Source organism: Lipotes vexillifer, unplaced genomic scaffold, assembly GCF_000442215.2.
Source record: "Lipotes vexillifer unplaced genomic scaffold, Lipotes_vexillifer_v1.1 scaffold498, whole genome shotgun sequence".
Lineage (NCBI taxonomy): Eukaryota > Metazoa > Chordata > Mammalia > Artiodactyla > Lipotidae > Lipotes > Lipotes vexillifer.
The window spans coordinates 1,492,713-1,507,579 of NW_006793744.1; the positions used below are offsets into that span (position 1 = coordinate 1,492,713).

Here is a 14,867-nt window from a genome sequence, read left to right on the forward strand (position 1 = left end):
CCAAGTTAATAATTACAAAATGAATCTGGGATGCTGTGATAAAACTACAGAGACCCTTTCTTCTTGTCGAGGGTGGCATAAGGAAGCAGAGAGAAAAAGACTCCTGGAGGCTACCCCTGAGCTGTTGAAAGGATGGGTAAGAGTTACCCAGGTGAAGAAAAACTTCTTGACGAGCAGATGAGTATGGCAGTCCGCGAGGAGATAAATGCAAGGCTTCCCACAAATGCCACTTTTATGGTTTTTGACAACTCTACATAGCACTAGTAATAACTTATATTTTTCTTAAATATCACTTTAATTAAAATTTTTTTTTTTTTTACTGACATGCCTACTTCAGCTGTATCTTAAGCAATACATGAGAAATCTAGGGTATGGTGTGTTAATTATACATTTGCTAGTACTAATATTAAAACACTTACTAAATGGATACCCTTTTACTCTCTTAAAATCATCTCATCAATTGAATTGTATCAAACTGTAGGAAAAACAAAATGGAACTCTTGTTTAATTTAATATACCGCTTACCCTGCAACAGGAGATTATTCGTTTTAGATGCCACTTTTCTTCCTAATAGAATTACTATACTTTGAAATGGTTGAAAATAACGTACAATAACCTTCAAAGTAACGGAAAAGTCTGAGTTAATTTTCTGGCACCTTGAGGTAAAGGGACATGAGCTTTTGATCTGAATCCCCATCGAGTAATGAGGCAGCATAGTTTCGACCGTTTTGATTTGAAATTCATTCTCCTGTATTAAGAAAACAAAACAAACAAAAAACCTAAAGCAAAGGCAGATATACAAAGGGATTTTTAAAAGCTGGAAAAGTAGTGGATATCGGTGGGAGAGAAGATTAGGCGTAAAATTAGAAGATTAGGCGTAAAATTAGAAGAGGGAAGAAAGTCCGCCCCAGACCAGGCAAATCCGCATGGATGGAGGCAGCGTTTCCTTCTCCAGCAGCCAAACTGCCTCTGTTTTTTAAGGCAAACTTAGGCCGCGTTTCCGCTGAGCGAAGAAAGAAGTCAAGGCGAGGGCTCGACTTTCTGAAAAAAAAAAAAAGGAGTCACAGTCAGCACACAGGACCGAAGACGCGGAAGCAGCTGGGAGACGCTGCTCGCCAGCATCTTGAATCGACCAGGATGGACCGGCGGGCAACCAGGCCCCGCCCCTAGGGCAGGCCTCGCCCCACCCCGGCCGGCCAGCCGCTCCGCGGAGCCACAAGGGGTCGCTGCGCGCCGTCTGGGCGACAGCCGGTCTTTCTTCCCCACCTCCCCTTCGCTGCTCCGCCCCCGGGGCGGTGTCGGCGCCAAAATCAAACCCGCCTGGGCCCGCCCCGCCCCTCGCCGCGCTCAGGCCCCGCCGCCGGAAGACGCGCCGCCCACGCAATGGTAAGAGCAAGGGGCGCGCTCCCCGGTCCCCCTCCTCCACAGTGGCCCAGCTGCAGAGCCCCCCGGCTGCGTGCCACCCGGGCCCGGCGTTGGCCCCCCGGGTGGGCTGCAGAGGCCGCTCCCCCGCCAGGTCGACGCCTCGGCCGCCCGGCGCTTTTCGGCTCCCGCCGGCTGAGCCCCTAGGCTGAAGCGCCGCGCTGGGATCCCCGTCCTTGTGCCCCACGGCTCCCTCCCGGGCGGGTCAGGCTAAATACGGGTGTTCGAGAACGTGCCCCGAGTGTCTCACGAACTCAGCAGTCTGTCAGCAAGGCCACGAGTCACTTCAGAAGCGGTGCCCAGGCTCCCCGCTTCCGGCCACCAAAGCGCCGCCCCCGGTGGAGAACTGGGAACGGGTGTCGGCGGGCAGCGCCGGGGGGTTCCGGGGGCCCGAGGAGCTTGCTTGATCTTTGAAGATTGAGTGGTTTGGGGCGTTGTAGCATTTAGAGCACATTTCAGTATTGCTCACAATTTCCAAAGTGACCTAACAAATCTTCATTTTATGCCAGTTAGAGGATTTCTGTGAAAATGCGTTGGTTTTTACGAAGGGCAGGGCTGCCCTTTTGTGCTTTCGGAGTCGCTTTATTAGGGAAGCACCGTACCGACTTCGTCTTCCTTGCATTGCCTAATGGGTTAAGTCCTGGTTAGATTCCAAATCATCTCTTTCTCTTTGTGAATTTAATGTCTTTCTGCTCATCAAATCATTTTCATAAACCTTCAAATTTTCATCCCCCACCCCCTTCTGTTGGCAGAGAATCACCGTCTAATGAAGTGGATCTAAGATTTTAATATCTTAATTAAGTGGCCGTTATTTTGCCAAGCTGGTGGTGGACGGAGATATAGGTTGTACGATGTTTATTTGAAGATGCTTGTCCAGATGTAATCAAATCTGATAACGGTTTCTTTGTGGTTAAACTAACAACCCAGCCACCTGGGCATAAAATGGTGTAGGAAGCCAAACAGGCCCACACTTAAATCTGGTACCAGTGTTCCGTGATACCATATTTCTCCTTTATAGAGTTACTGGCCTGATAGAACTGACTACTGAGTACTATGCAGCCCATACGCATTAATTTTTTGGGTTTTGTCTTTTTACCTAATATCTCTCTACACCTACATCACCTTCTAATACTAAATAGTTTAATGTGCTATTAACTCTAGTAATGGAGAAACATGGAACAAGTTAGAATAAAACTTTTGTAAGAGACATACTTCCTATTTTTCATGTATTATTAAGAACTAAGTTTACTGTTATGTTGATCAAAGATAACTTTTGTTCTTTTCCTGATTGTGAATTAATAGCTGTTTGTTTCGATTTTGGTTGCGCTTGCTGGGTAAACAGTTGTTATAAGTCCAAGCATATTTTTGGAATTGGAGAAATGTGGTGTGGTCTGCCACTTTTGAGGGCAGCAAATACCATCTACTTTTAATTCTTCAAAATTGTATTAGTGGGCTTCCCTGGTGGCGCAGTGGTTGAGAGTCCGCCTGACGATGCAGGGAACGCGGGTTCGTGCCCCGGTCCGGGAGGATCCCGCGTGCTGTGGAGTACCTGGGCCCGTGAGCCATGGCCCCTGAGCCTGTGCGTCCGGAGCCTGTGCTCCGCAACGGGAGAGGCCACAGCAGTGAGAGGCCCGCGTACCGCAAAAAAAAAATAAATAAATTAAAAAAAAAAATTGTATTAGTGATCAACAGCGCTGACTTTAGGAAGTTTTTTTGCGGGAACTTAGTTTCCCGACCAGGGATCAAACCTGTGCCCCCTGCAGTGGAAGCGCAGAGCCCTAGCCACTGAAGCACTTAGGATTTCTTTAACTCCTAGTTGGAGAAGTTTCCTTCATTGTCCTCAAGTCAAATTTTGAGCCCCCTTACTTACTAATTTGAGTGTATCTTTAACTTATACTATGAGGAGATTTTCTTTAATCCTAAGTATTGCATGAGCCCTTGTTGATTTTTTGGAGAAATTTCTAAATATGAAGTAATATGGCATCCTTTTACATTAGTTATTTGTAAAAGGTCATGATACTCTCCCACGGTGGTTAGTAATGAAAACTCTTTGTAGTGGTGAAGGAGACTGATGAATAAATTAGCCTGAAATCAGTGTTAACGGATGATACAGCTCATCTATATTTCTTTTTTTTTTTTACATCTTTATTGGAATATATTTGCTTTACAATGGTGTTAGTTTCTGCTTTATAACAAAGTGAATCAGTTATACATATACATATGTTCCCATATCTCTTCCCTCTTGCGTCTCCCTCCCTCCAACCCTCCCTATCCCACCCCTCTAGGTGGTCACAAAGCACCGAGCTGACCTCCCTGTGCTCTGCGGCTACTTCCCACTAGCTATCTATCTTATGTTTGATAGTGCACATATGCCTTTCTCTCACTTTGTCACAGCTTACCCTTCCCCCTCCCCATATCCTCAAGTCCATTCTCTAGTATGTCTGTGTCTTTATTCCTGTCTTACCCCTAGGTTCTTCATGACGTTTTTTTTCTTAAATTTCATGTATATGTGTTAGCATACGGTATTTGTCTTTCTCTTTCTGACTTATTTCACTCTGTATTACAGACTCTAGGTCTATCCACCTCATTACAAATAGCCCAATTTCATTTCTTTTTATGGCTGAGTAATATTTCATTGTATATATGTGCCACATCTTCTTTATCCATTCATCCAATGATGGGCACTTAGGTTGTTTCCATCTCCGGGCTACTGTAAATAGAGCTGCAATGAACATTTTGGTTCATGACTCTTTTTGAATTTTGGTTTTCTCAGGGTATATGCCCAGTAGTGGGATTGCTTTACTCTAGGAGATGGGTCAAGAAGGATCTTGCTGTGATTTATGTCATAGAGTGTTCTGCCTATGTTTTCCTCTAAGAGTTTGATAGTTTCTGGCCTTACATTTAGGTCTTTAATCCATTTTGAGCTTATTTTTGTGTATGGTGTTAGGGAGTGATCTAATCTCATACTTTTACATGTACCTGTCCAATTTTCCCAGCACCACTTATTGAAGAGGCTGTCCTTTCTCCACTGTATATTCCTGCCACCTTTATCAAAGATAAGGTGACCATATGTGCATGGGTTTATCTCTGGGCTTTCTATCCTATTCCATTGATCTATCTTTCTGTTTTTGTGCCAGTACCATACTGTCTTGATTACTGTAGCTTTGTAGTATAGTCTGAAGTCAGGCAGCCTGATTCCTCCAGCTCCATTTTTTGTTCTCAAGATTGCTTTGGCTATTCGGGGTCTTTTGTGTTTCCATACAAATTGTGAAATTTTTTGTTCTAGTTCTGTGAAAAATGCCAGTGGTAGTTTGATAGGGATTGCATTGAATCTGTAGATTGCTTTGGGTAGTAGAGTCATTTTCACAATGTTGATTCTTCCAATCCAAGAACATGGTATATCTCTCCATCTATTTGTATCATCTTTAATTTCTTTCATCAGTGTCTTATAATTTTCTGCATACAGGTCTTTTGTCTCCTTAGGTAGGTTTATTCCTAGATATTTTATTCTTTTTGTTGCAGTGGTAAATGGGAGTGTTTTCTTGATTTCACTTTCAGATTTTTCATCATTAGTATATAGGAATGCCAGAGATTTCTGTGCATTAATTTTCTATCCTACTACTTTACCAAATTCATTGATTAACTCTAGTAGTTTTCTGGTAGGATCTTTAGGATTCTCTATGTATAGTATCATGTCATCTGCAAACAGTGACAGCTTTACTTCTTCTTTTCCGATTTGGATTCCTTTTATTTCCTTTTCTTCTCTGATTGCTGTGGCTAAAACTTCCAAAACTATGTTGAATAAGAGTGGTGAGAGTGGGCAACCTTGTCTTGTTCCTGATCTTGGTGGAAATGCTTTCAGTTTTTCACCATTGAGGATGATGTTGGCTGTGGGTTTGTCATATATGGCCTTTATTATGTTGAGGAAAGTTCCCTCTGTGCCTACTTTCTGCAGGGTTTTTATCATAAATGGGTGTTGAATTTTGTGAAAAGCTTTCTCTGCATCTATTGAGATGACCATATGGTTTTTCTCCTTCAACTTGTTAATATGGTGTATCACATTGATTGATTTGCGTGTATTGAAGAATCCTTGCCTTCCTGGAATAAACCCCACTTGATCATGGTGTATGATCCTTTTAATGTGCTGTTGGATTCTGTTTGCTAGTATTTTGTTGAGGATTTTTGCATTTATGTTCATTAGTGATATTGGCCTGTAATTTTCTTTCTTTGTGACATCCTTGTCTTGTTTTGGTATCAGGGTGATGGTGGCCTTGTAGAATGAGTTTGGGAGTTTTCCTCCTTCTGCTATATTTTGGAAGAGTTTGAGAAGGATAGGTGTTAGTTCTTCTCTAAATGTTTGAAAGAATTCGCCTGTGAAGCCATCTGATCCTGGGCTTTTGTTTGTTGGAAGACTTTTAATCACAGTTTCAATTTCAGTGCTTGTGATTGGTCTGTTCATATTTTCTGTATCTTCCTGATTCCATCCATATTTCTTGAGTGACTTTAATAAGCTGTTGAGCTGAGTGATAAGAGCTTTCCTAAAACAGTGTGCCCTCAGGACATTAGATTCTCCTCATTGCCTGCCTCTGTGTGGCAGATTCTTGCAGAGTCCAGGGTCTCTCAGGGAGCAGTTTATAATAACAAAATGTTAGGAGCCTTTTCTAAAGCTTTGGCTCTATTTTCCACTGATGCAGCCACAGACTAAAGACCTAAGGTGATTCTCATTGCCCCACAGTGCCCCTAACTTAACCTTCAGATTCTGGGCTGAGAGAAACAGTGTTTTCAATCCTGGGGCACAATGAAAGCACCTCAAGATTTTTAAAATATGAGGTCAAGGGGCCCCATTTCAGAGATTCTGATTCATTTCTTATGGGATGTGCCTGGGCATCAATAGTTTTAAAAGCTCCTGAGATGATTCTAATCTCTGTATATGGCAGTTTGAGACCAAGTGGACTAGAGAAATAGCTGAATGGGCCTTCTAACTGAGTGTGGATATCTTGCTTTATTCAGATACTGCAGAAGCCAGTGTGAAGGGAGGCTAATAATGTAGTACTGAACTCTAGCTCTCTACCCTAGGTTTAGTGAACGTGTCTTCATAATGTATGGTTTCATGGAACTGAGATTCCTGTGGTTTATCTCTCCAGGTAAGGCAATAAATGGTTATCACAGACTTCCTTATTATCAGTTCACCCTGAAATGTATTTGTGGGAGTGCAGAGAGGTGTTGTGGGATTTGGGAGTCTGAATGGCCTCAAATTTTAGATACATGGTCCTGAAATTGAGGGCTGGTCTTTACAACTGCTCTTCTAACCTGGCACTAACCTCTGGGAAGGCAAAGGCAGTTCATGTTCTGAAGAACTCTTTTTGTTTTGTTTTGTTTTGTTTTGCTTTGTTTTATTGAATGGAAGAGTCTTTAAATTCTATAGTACTTTACAGTTTTCAAGTTTCACACATATGATTTCATATAATCCCATCATAACGCTTTTCTCCCCCCACCCCTATTTTGCCCCTCCCCCCATCCTTCTCCCCACTGGTAACCACTGGTTTGTTCTCTATATCTGTGAGTTTGCTTCTTTTTTGTTTTATTACTAGTTTGTTGTATTTTTTAGATTCCGCATATAAGTGATATCATACAGTGTTTGTCTTTCTCTGACTTATTTCACTTAGCCCTCCAAGTCCATCCATGTTGCCACTTTTTTATGACTGAGTCATAAAAATCCATTGTGTGTGTGTGTGTGTGTGTGTGTATGTACATATGTATATAAGTACATATGTATATGTGTATTATACATATACCACATTTTATCCATTCATCTGTTGATGGACACTTAGGTTGCTACCATATCTTGGCAAATGTAAATAATGCTACTGTGAACACTGGGGTGCATGTATCTTTTTGAATTAGTGTTTTTGTTTCTTTGGGATATATACACAAAGGAGTGGAATTGCTGGGTTATATGGTGGTTCTATTTTTAGTTTTTTGAGAAAGCTCCACATTGTTTTCCACAGTGGCTGCACCAATTTACATTCCCACCAAAGTGTACGAGGGTTCCCTTTTCTCCACATTGTCACCAGTTTGTTATTTGTGGTCTTTTTGATGATGGCCATTCTGACAGGTGTGAGGTGATATCTCACTGTGGTTTTTTTGTTTGTTTGTTTCATTTTGTTTTGTTTGTTTTTGGGTTTTTTTTTGTTTGTTTTTTGGCTGCGTTGGGTCTCTGTTGCTGCACATGGGCTTTCTCTAGTTGCAGCAAGTGGTGGCTACTCTTCATTGCGGTGCGTGGGCTTCTCATTGTGGTGGCTTCTCTTGTTGCAGAGCACAGGCTCTAGGCATGCAGGCTTCATTAGTTGCGGCTCGAGGGCTCAGTAGTTGTGGAGTGCAGGCTCAGTAGTTGTGGCTCACAGGCTGTAGGGCGCAGGCTCAGTAGTTGTGGCGCATGGGCTTAGTTGCTCCGCAGCATGTGGGATCTTCCCGGACCAGGGCTTGAACCCATGTCCCCTGCACTGACAGGCGGATTCTTAACCACTGGGTCACCAGAGAAGTCCTCATTGCGGTTTTGATTTGCGTGAGAGGAAGGTGTTTTAGATAGAACAACATTTTTAAAAAGGCACAGAAATGGGAAAGAGCATGCTGCAAGTGGAGAATTACAAGTAGTTTTTGTATTACAGCTTAAATTGCTTAGTTCTTCATGTTGTAATGGTAAATTTGAGGTGGGGAGTGGTACCTGTGAGAGGTAGGTTGGGGTCAGGTGACAGAAGGCCTTGTATGTTATTCTAGGGTGATTGGATACTTCTCTCAACCGAGAGCCACTGAAGAGTTTTAAGCAAGGGAGAGGCATGGGTAGGCATGGCAAAGGAGAGGTTTGCTTTTTGGCAGCGTGGAATGTGGCTGGAGGGTGGGACAAAGCATGGTTAGCGGACTGCAGGTAGGTAGTAGGGAACAGATAATGAAGGCCTCTACTAAGGTAGAGGTAGTAGGGATGGAGCAGACAGGATCGATTTGAGAAACAGTTAAGCCCTGAAATTGGCAGAACTTGGTGATTGGTTGGATGTGGAGTAAGAGAGATGAATGAACCTAGGGTGACTGCCAGGCCTCTGGCTTGGGTAACAAGGTAGAATCTAACTGAACTCAAGATCCAGAACAGCAGGTTTGGGGAGTAGATGTGGGAGAGGAGAGGTCAGTTTAGACCTCATGAGTTTGATGTCTATTCAGCAGACAGGTAGGTACGTGAGATTGGAGCTCAGGCACCCACTTAATCCAATGATGTAAAGATTTGAGTTCTCAGCATAGGTGTTTGTTAAAACCATGAAAGCAGGTGAGATCAAAGAAAAGGTGTGAGGAGAGAGGGGATCAGTAGAGAAAGAACCCTGTGGAACTGCAGTATTTAAAATTGTGGACAGAGGGAAAAGAGAAAAAGATAAACTTTGAGGCTACTTATTTTACCTGTGCAACTCATCAAGGAACACTGGATAATTTGCTGTGAAAAGGGGTTAATGGGTTTCTAGACCATGTACTCTGGAATGCATTCAGAACGGCAATTCCAAATTCCTTTCCTTGTCTAGTGTAGGCTCTCGTTTCTGATGAAGTTTATGGTTGGATAGGTTTATTATTGTTGGTTTATTTATGTCTGCTTTTTATGTGGTATAAAGTATTTTAAAGTTCTTACTAAACAATTTATGTTCCTCTATAATCCCATGCAATTTTTAAGAAAGATGCAGATTACTTCAGAAACGTTAGTGTGGAATCCTCCATGAGAGTACTAGAGATTATGGTTCTCGTTCTCTTTTGTTATTTTCTGTGAATATTTGCATTGAGGAAATTTGGCGTTTTGAAAATTCAGACTTTAGCTTTAGGTATATACCCTATATAAAATATATGGTAAAAATTTATTATTAAAATACATTTCAGTTACATCTTTTAAAATATATTTATTTATTTATTTTTATTATTTATTTTCTTTATTTTTTTTGGCTGTGTTGGGTCTTTGTTGTGGCACGCGAGATCTTTTTCATTGCAGTGCATGGGCTCTTCATTGTGGCCTGCAGGTTTTCTCTCTCTAGTTGTGGCACACAGGCTCCAGAGCACGTGGGCTCTGTAGTTTGCGGCACGCAGTCTCTCTCGTTGAGGCACGCGAGCTCAGTAGTTGTGGTGCGTGGGCTTAGTTGCCCCGCGGCATGTGGGACCTTAGTTCCCTGACCAGGGATTGAACCTGCATCCCTGGCATTGGGAGGCAGATTCTTTACCACTGGACCACCGGGGAAGTCCCTCAGTTACATCTTAATTATCTTAATTTCAAGTTAGCTAAAGGGTAGTGACAGGATAATAATAACCTGAAGTAGGCTTTCATTTTCTACTTGGACATGGTTTTCCTTCCTCCAGTCTGCCCTCCACAATGCCACCTAACTCTTATCTTGTCACTCCTTGCTTTAGAAATTGCTCAGTAGCTCCTCGTGGCCTGAAGTAAAGTCTGCTCTCTTTGGCTGGACTGTCAGCCTTCCATAATCTGGCCCCAGACAACCTTTTTTGTCTCATCTGCCACTCCATCTACATACTCCACTTGTATAATAATCATCCCTGAGTGTTTGTCTTTCTGGAGCATTCCATGTACTTCTGTAACACTGTGCCTGTGTGTGATCTGTCCAGGACACCCTTCTCACCATTTCTCAACTTGCCAAAATCTTGTTCATCTCTAGCCTTCCTAGCTAACCCTCCTCCCTTTCCAGGGTGGAATTAATTTATTCTTTCCTGGGTAGCAATTTGTACATGTACCTGTTCATTAACTATAAGTAGTTATGTCTATTTATTTTCCTTGAGAGATTAAGTCTTTTGAAGGTAAATACAATGACTTACTGTATCATTTGATAAATATTGAACTTCTACAAAATGCCAGGCACTGTCTCAGTCACAGTTCTTATTATACTGGCAGCACCTACCACAAGGCTTGGCATAAAGTAGTAGAGTTGTTAAAATCCATCTTGAGGCCTCGCTCTGAGAGTTATTAAACCTCTTGGCCTCAGATGAGACCATGCATTATTTCTGATAATGTTTTGAACCAAGTTGTCTTAAAAAGCATTGTTTTTTTTTTTAATTGCACTGTTTACTTTTTAACTTTTGTGCTTTAGTCGAAGAAAAAAGGACTAAGTGCAGAGGAAAAGAGAGCCCGTATGATGGAAATATTTTTTGAGACGGTAAGTCATTTTCCTTAAGATTTTTAGTATTTTGTGTAATTTTCTCCTTAAGTTTATGTCATCCAGTGTTAACTGTACCTTTTTTTTATCAGAAATCAATAGTGACCAATTTCCTAAAGAATGAATAAAATTCTACAAACACTTGTGGTTCCTGTGAGCTGTGGAGCATGAAAGAATCCTATCCCAGGGTTTGTAGAGTCTCTTCTATCCAGACTGCCCTATACTCTGGCACCATAATTAACTTTCTGAAGCATATATTTGATTGTGTCCCCTTTTACCTGAAAATAATAATGATAATAGCTCACATCTACTGAGTGCTTCCTGGGTGCCATTCACTATTCTAAGCACTTTGTGTAGTTATCTGATCTTATCCTTTTTAACCCTCTGAGATCCTCATTCTACATATCTGGACATCTGAGACACAGCCTAAGATACCAGCCCTGCATCTCAAAACAAGAAGTGATAGTACTAGGATAAAAACCCAGGGGGGATCATCTGATTATAGGGATAATGCTAAATACAGCCTCTTTACATTTATAAGTCTGCCTATGGTATAACACATATGTGATGGTACATAGCCTCCTTAATTTATTCCAGTTATTCGTGCCTGCCACTAACAGGAAATATGTTTGAAGTTTCTGCTCCTAAGTGGCAGAACCAGGATTCAAACCCAGTCAACTGGCTCTAGAGCCTGTTTAATGTACAATGGCTTTTCTTGCTTCCAGGTTAAAATCCAAACTTTTGACCTACAAAAATATTAATTTCTTACGTCTTACCTCTTGGCAGAACCTTCAAAGTCTGGTTTGGCCCCAACCTACTGGCTATTTTCATTATTTACAAATATCAATATGAAGAAGGTGGGGAAAACGGCAAAATAGAATATGTAAAATTAATAAGTAATGATAATGCTTGACATTTTCGTTTTGATAATGTAGATTCTCAGTGAAACAAGTGAAGTATTGTGGGCACTTTTTTTTTTAACTGTTTGCCCTTTAAGCGAAATCTTACTGGTCTTACTTACATACAATGAATTACTAAAAGTCATTGGCAGTTCAGAACAGAGTATCATATTAATAATGATGATATGATTAGGATGATAAATTGATTACATTTGTAGGTAAAGATTATGACTACTTATTCTGCTGAGCTGAAATATTTTTCCTGTGGTCTTAGAGCAAGAAAAGTAGATTTAATTCCTAGCAGGCAGTGGAAAGCTGGGGAGAGTGGTGAGGGGAGTTAATTTGTTCTTTATGATATTGTTGGCTGTTTTTGATTAAAATTTTTTCAACACTGCTCTCAATGACATTAAGACACTAAGGACTAAGGTACCATGACTATAATGAGTATTAGAGGTTAAAGAAGTTCAGTAGTCAATGAGTTTTTAGGTAAAGATAGGAATTAATTGTATTAATTGATTGATTTCAGTTCATATATTCCTATACATATCAATTCATATAAATACATACATAGATTTATTTGAAGTTACTAATTCTTTGCCTGTTACACTTAGGAAGAACATGGCCACAGTACAGCTCAAAGATAGAGAACTTGTACCTGAAGTCTGTTTTACCTGATAGCTTTGTGACGTTAAGCAAGTTACTTGACCTAAGTCTCAGTTTCTTCATCTATTAAAAAGGCTAATAATTGTACCTAGTTCACAAAGTTGGTATGAGGATTGAATGAAATAATCTGTGTAAAACATTATAATGCTCAGGTCATAAGTGCTTAATTAAAAGTTATCTAACTTTATAACTGTGTGTCTTCCATGGTATCTTTACACATAGTTTTTTGTTTTTGAGAGCTAGAACCATTGTGTTCATCTCTCCTTTATTATCTCTGTTTAATGTAGGGGAGAACCAATATTTACTTGAGACCATTTTCTCTGTCCACTTAATGACCACACTTTAGTTCTGAGGCTAGTTCTTTGCAAGCCCATTTATTTACATAGCAACCCTACTGGGGCAGCCAGTATGTCTGGGGCTTTTCCTTGATAACCACATCTAGGCAGATGTCTCAATGAGTTCATGTTATTTTTCCTAAGGTATTTGCGAATAGGTTTGATTAATTGGGTTTTTTTCAACGCATTAGAGGCCTGAAGTTAGTAATTTACTACATGTTCTCTGAGACCCTACAGAATTCTCTTTTAACAGTTTATTCCCAGATGTGCAAAAATTTATTTCACACTCTAGGACCAATGACTTAGTATTTTCCTTAACTTACTAAATCTTAAGTGTACTGAGATGAAGTTACTTTTTTCAACATTTTATTATTAAAGATGAAAGAATTTCACTGTGAATACCTATATGCCCAGCTTAGATTCTACCGTTAACATTTTATACTCTCCTTGCTTTATCATATATATATATATATATATATATATATATATATATATATATATATACATTCATCTATCCATTCCTTTATCCATCTATCAGTTCTTTGCACGGGGTTGTATATCTGGGCTACTGGTCTTTTGTCTGGTATGTTTTGTGAATATTGTCTTCCAGTCAGTCTTTTCAGTTTCTTAACAGTGCACTTGGATGAGCAGAAGTTTAAAATTTTTATGATGTCTAATTTCCATCCTGTTGAAGTTACCTTTTCAAGTTTATGTTGGAAGAAATAGATCCCAGATTTCCATAACACTAATCACAATAATTCTGTTCTAATTACTGAATACTTCAGTCTTCTCAAATATTTCACTTTTATTATCCATGTTCTTTTTACCAGTTCAACCACAGCTTATTACAAGAAGAAAGGAGTATTCTGCATAGATTATTTTTCCAACCATGAGATTAAATATTCTCTGTGTATATCTTCCCATAATGTTTTGCTTTGCATGTGGTGGACATGCAGCATGTATGGGTGAATGATTGATAGACAGCCATAAATTGTATGTTTTTCTTACTTAGGTGTGGCTCTTCCATGAAACCTTAAATGTAAATAAATCTTGACAGCTGTCTGTTTTGCTTTTAGTTTGAACTGCTAATCTGTGATGTATGGTATATGCTAAGCAAAGCACTATTTGTGTTTTCTTCAAATCAAAGTGTCAGAGAAGCTGATTATCTCATGTTAACAAATGAGTCATCATAACTAAATTTTATACTTCATTGGGAAGATGTTCTTTGCATTCTTCCCTCCAATTACTTTAAAGAATTGTATGTTCATGCAAAGTCTGTCCATTTTAGGTTCTGTTGAAGGTATTGAACAAGATAATTACAGTTTCTTCTAGCTCTAAAATTCTCGATTCTATTGCACTATTCACTTGCAGTCATAGTTTTTTAGTACAATGTTTTATAAACATAATTATGGTAAATATAAATATATAATAGAAAATAAATGCATGTTTTTCATCTTTCAACTCTTTTAAACAGAAAGATGTATTTCAATTAAAAGACATGGAGAAGATTGCTCCCAAAGAAAAAGGCATTAGTAAGTATCAAAAATGTGCCAGAATGTTTTGGTAAATACCCATCATCTTTCCTGCAACAGTCTTTCACTTCATGGAAACATAAATTTCTAGAGATGAAGAATGTTTATAAAAGTCCCAATATAATGTTTCTGGGCCATGACCATGATTCTTGTGTTTGAAGTATCTGCTCTAGGGAAACTACAGTGGAATATGCATGCATGCCTGTGTGTGCACACACATACGTATACATAACACACAATTATACACATTTATTTATTTATGGGTATAATTTACTTCAGAAGAAGTAAAAACTTCTTCATGTATGTTCTGGTATTTGTTAAATGTAATTTACATAGTGTATTAGTTTTCTACGGCTGCTGTAACAAATTACCATAAACTTAATTTCTACTTAACACAGTAGAAATTTATTTTCTCATAGTCTGGAGGCCAGAAGTCTAAAATCAAGGTGTTGGCAGGGTTGGTTCCTTCTGGAAGCTCTGAGGGAGAATCCATGTTTTGCTTCTCTGCTAGCTTCTGGTGGCTGCCTGCAGTGCTTGGCTTATAGACACATCATTCTGATCTCTGCTTCTGCCTTCACATGGCCTTCCCCATTTTTTTTTTCCTCCTCTTCTGTGTCTTATAAGGACACGTGTCATTGGATTTGGGACCCACCCTAAATCCAGGATGATTTTATCATGAGGTCCTTAACTACCTCTATAGAACCTTTTCCAAAATAAGGTCACATTCACAGGTTCTGGAGGTTATCTTTTGAGGGGTCACTACATATGATATATATATTTTTAAACCTTACTTTCTGATTATATAAGCTATACATGTTATTTTAACAG

General features: G+C 39.9%; 1 protein-coding gene across 2 annotated transcripts in view; it reads left to right on the forward strand.

Annotated features, from left to right (window-relative positions):
- The first annotated feature begins 1,303 nt into the window (after positions 1–1,303).
- The window catches only part of MND1 (meiotic nuclear divisions 1), an 84,534-nt gene continuing 70,970 nt past the window's right edge, over positions 1,304–14,867 (forward strand). For both annotated transcript variants that reach the window (XM_007466717.1, XM_007466716.1), the window contains exons 1-3: positions 1,304–1,386; positions 10,545–10,610; positions 13,982–14,039. In XM_007466717.1, the coding sequence (XP_007466779.1) occupies positions 1,384–1,386; positions 10,545–10,610; positions 13,982–14,039 (127 nt within the window). In that variant the 5' untranslated portion in view covers positions 1,304–1,383. The remainder of the gene's footprint in view (positions 1,387–10,544; positions 10,611–13,981; positions 14,040–14,867) is intronic.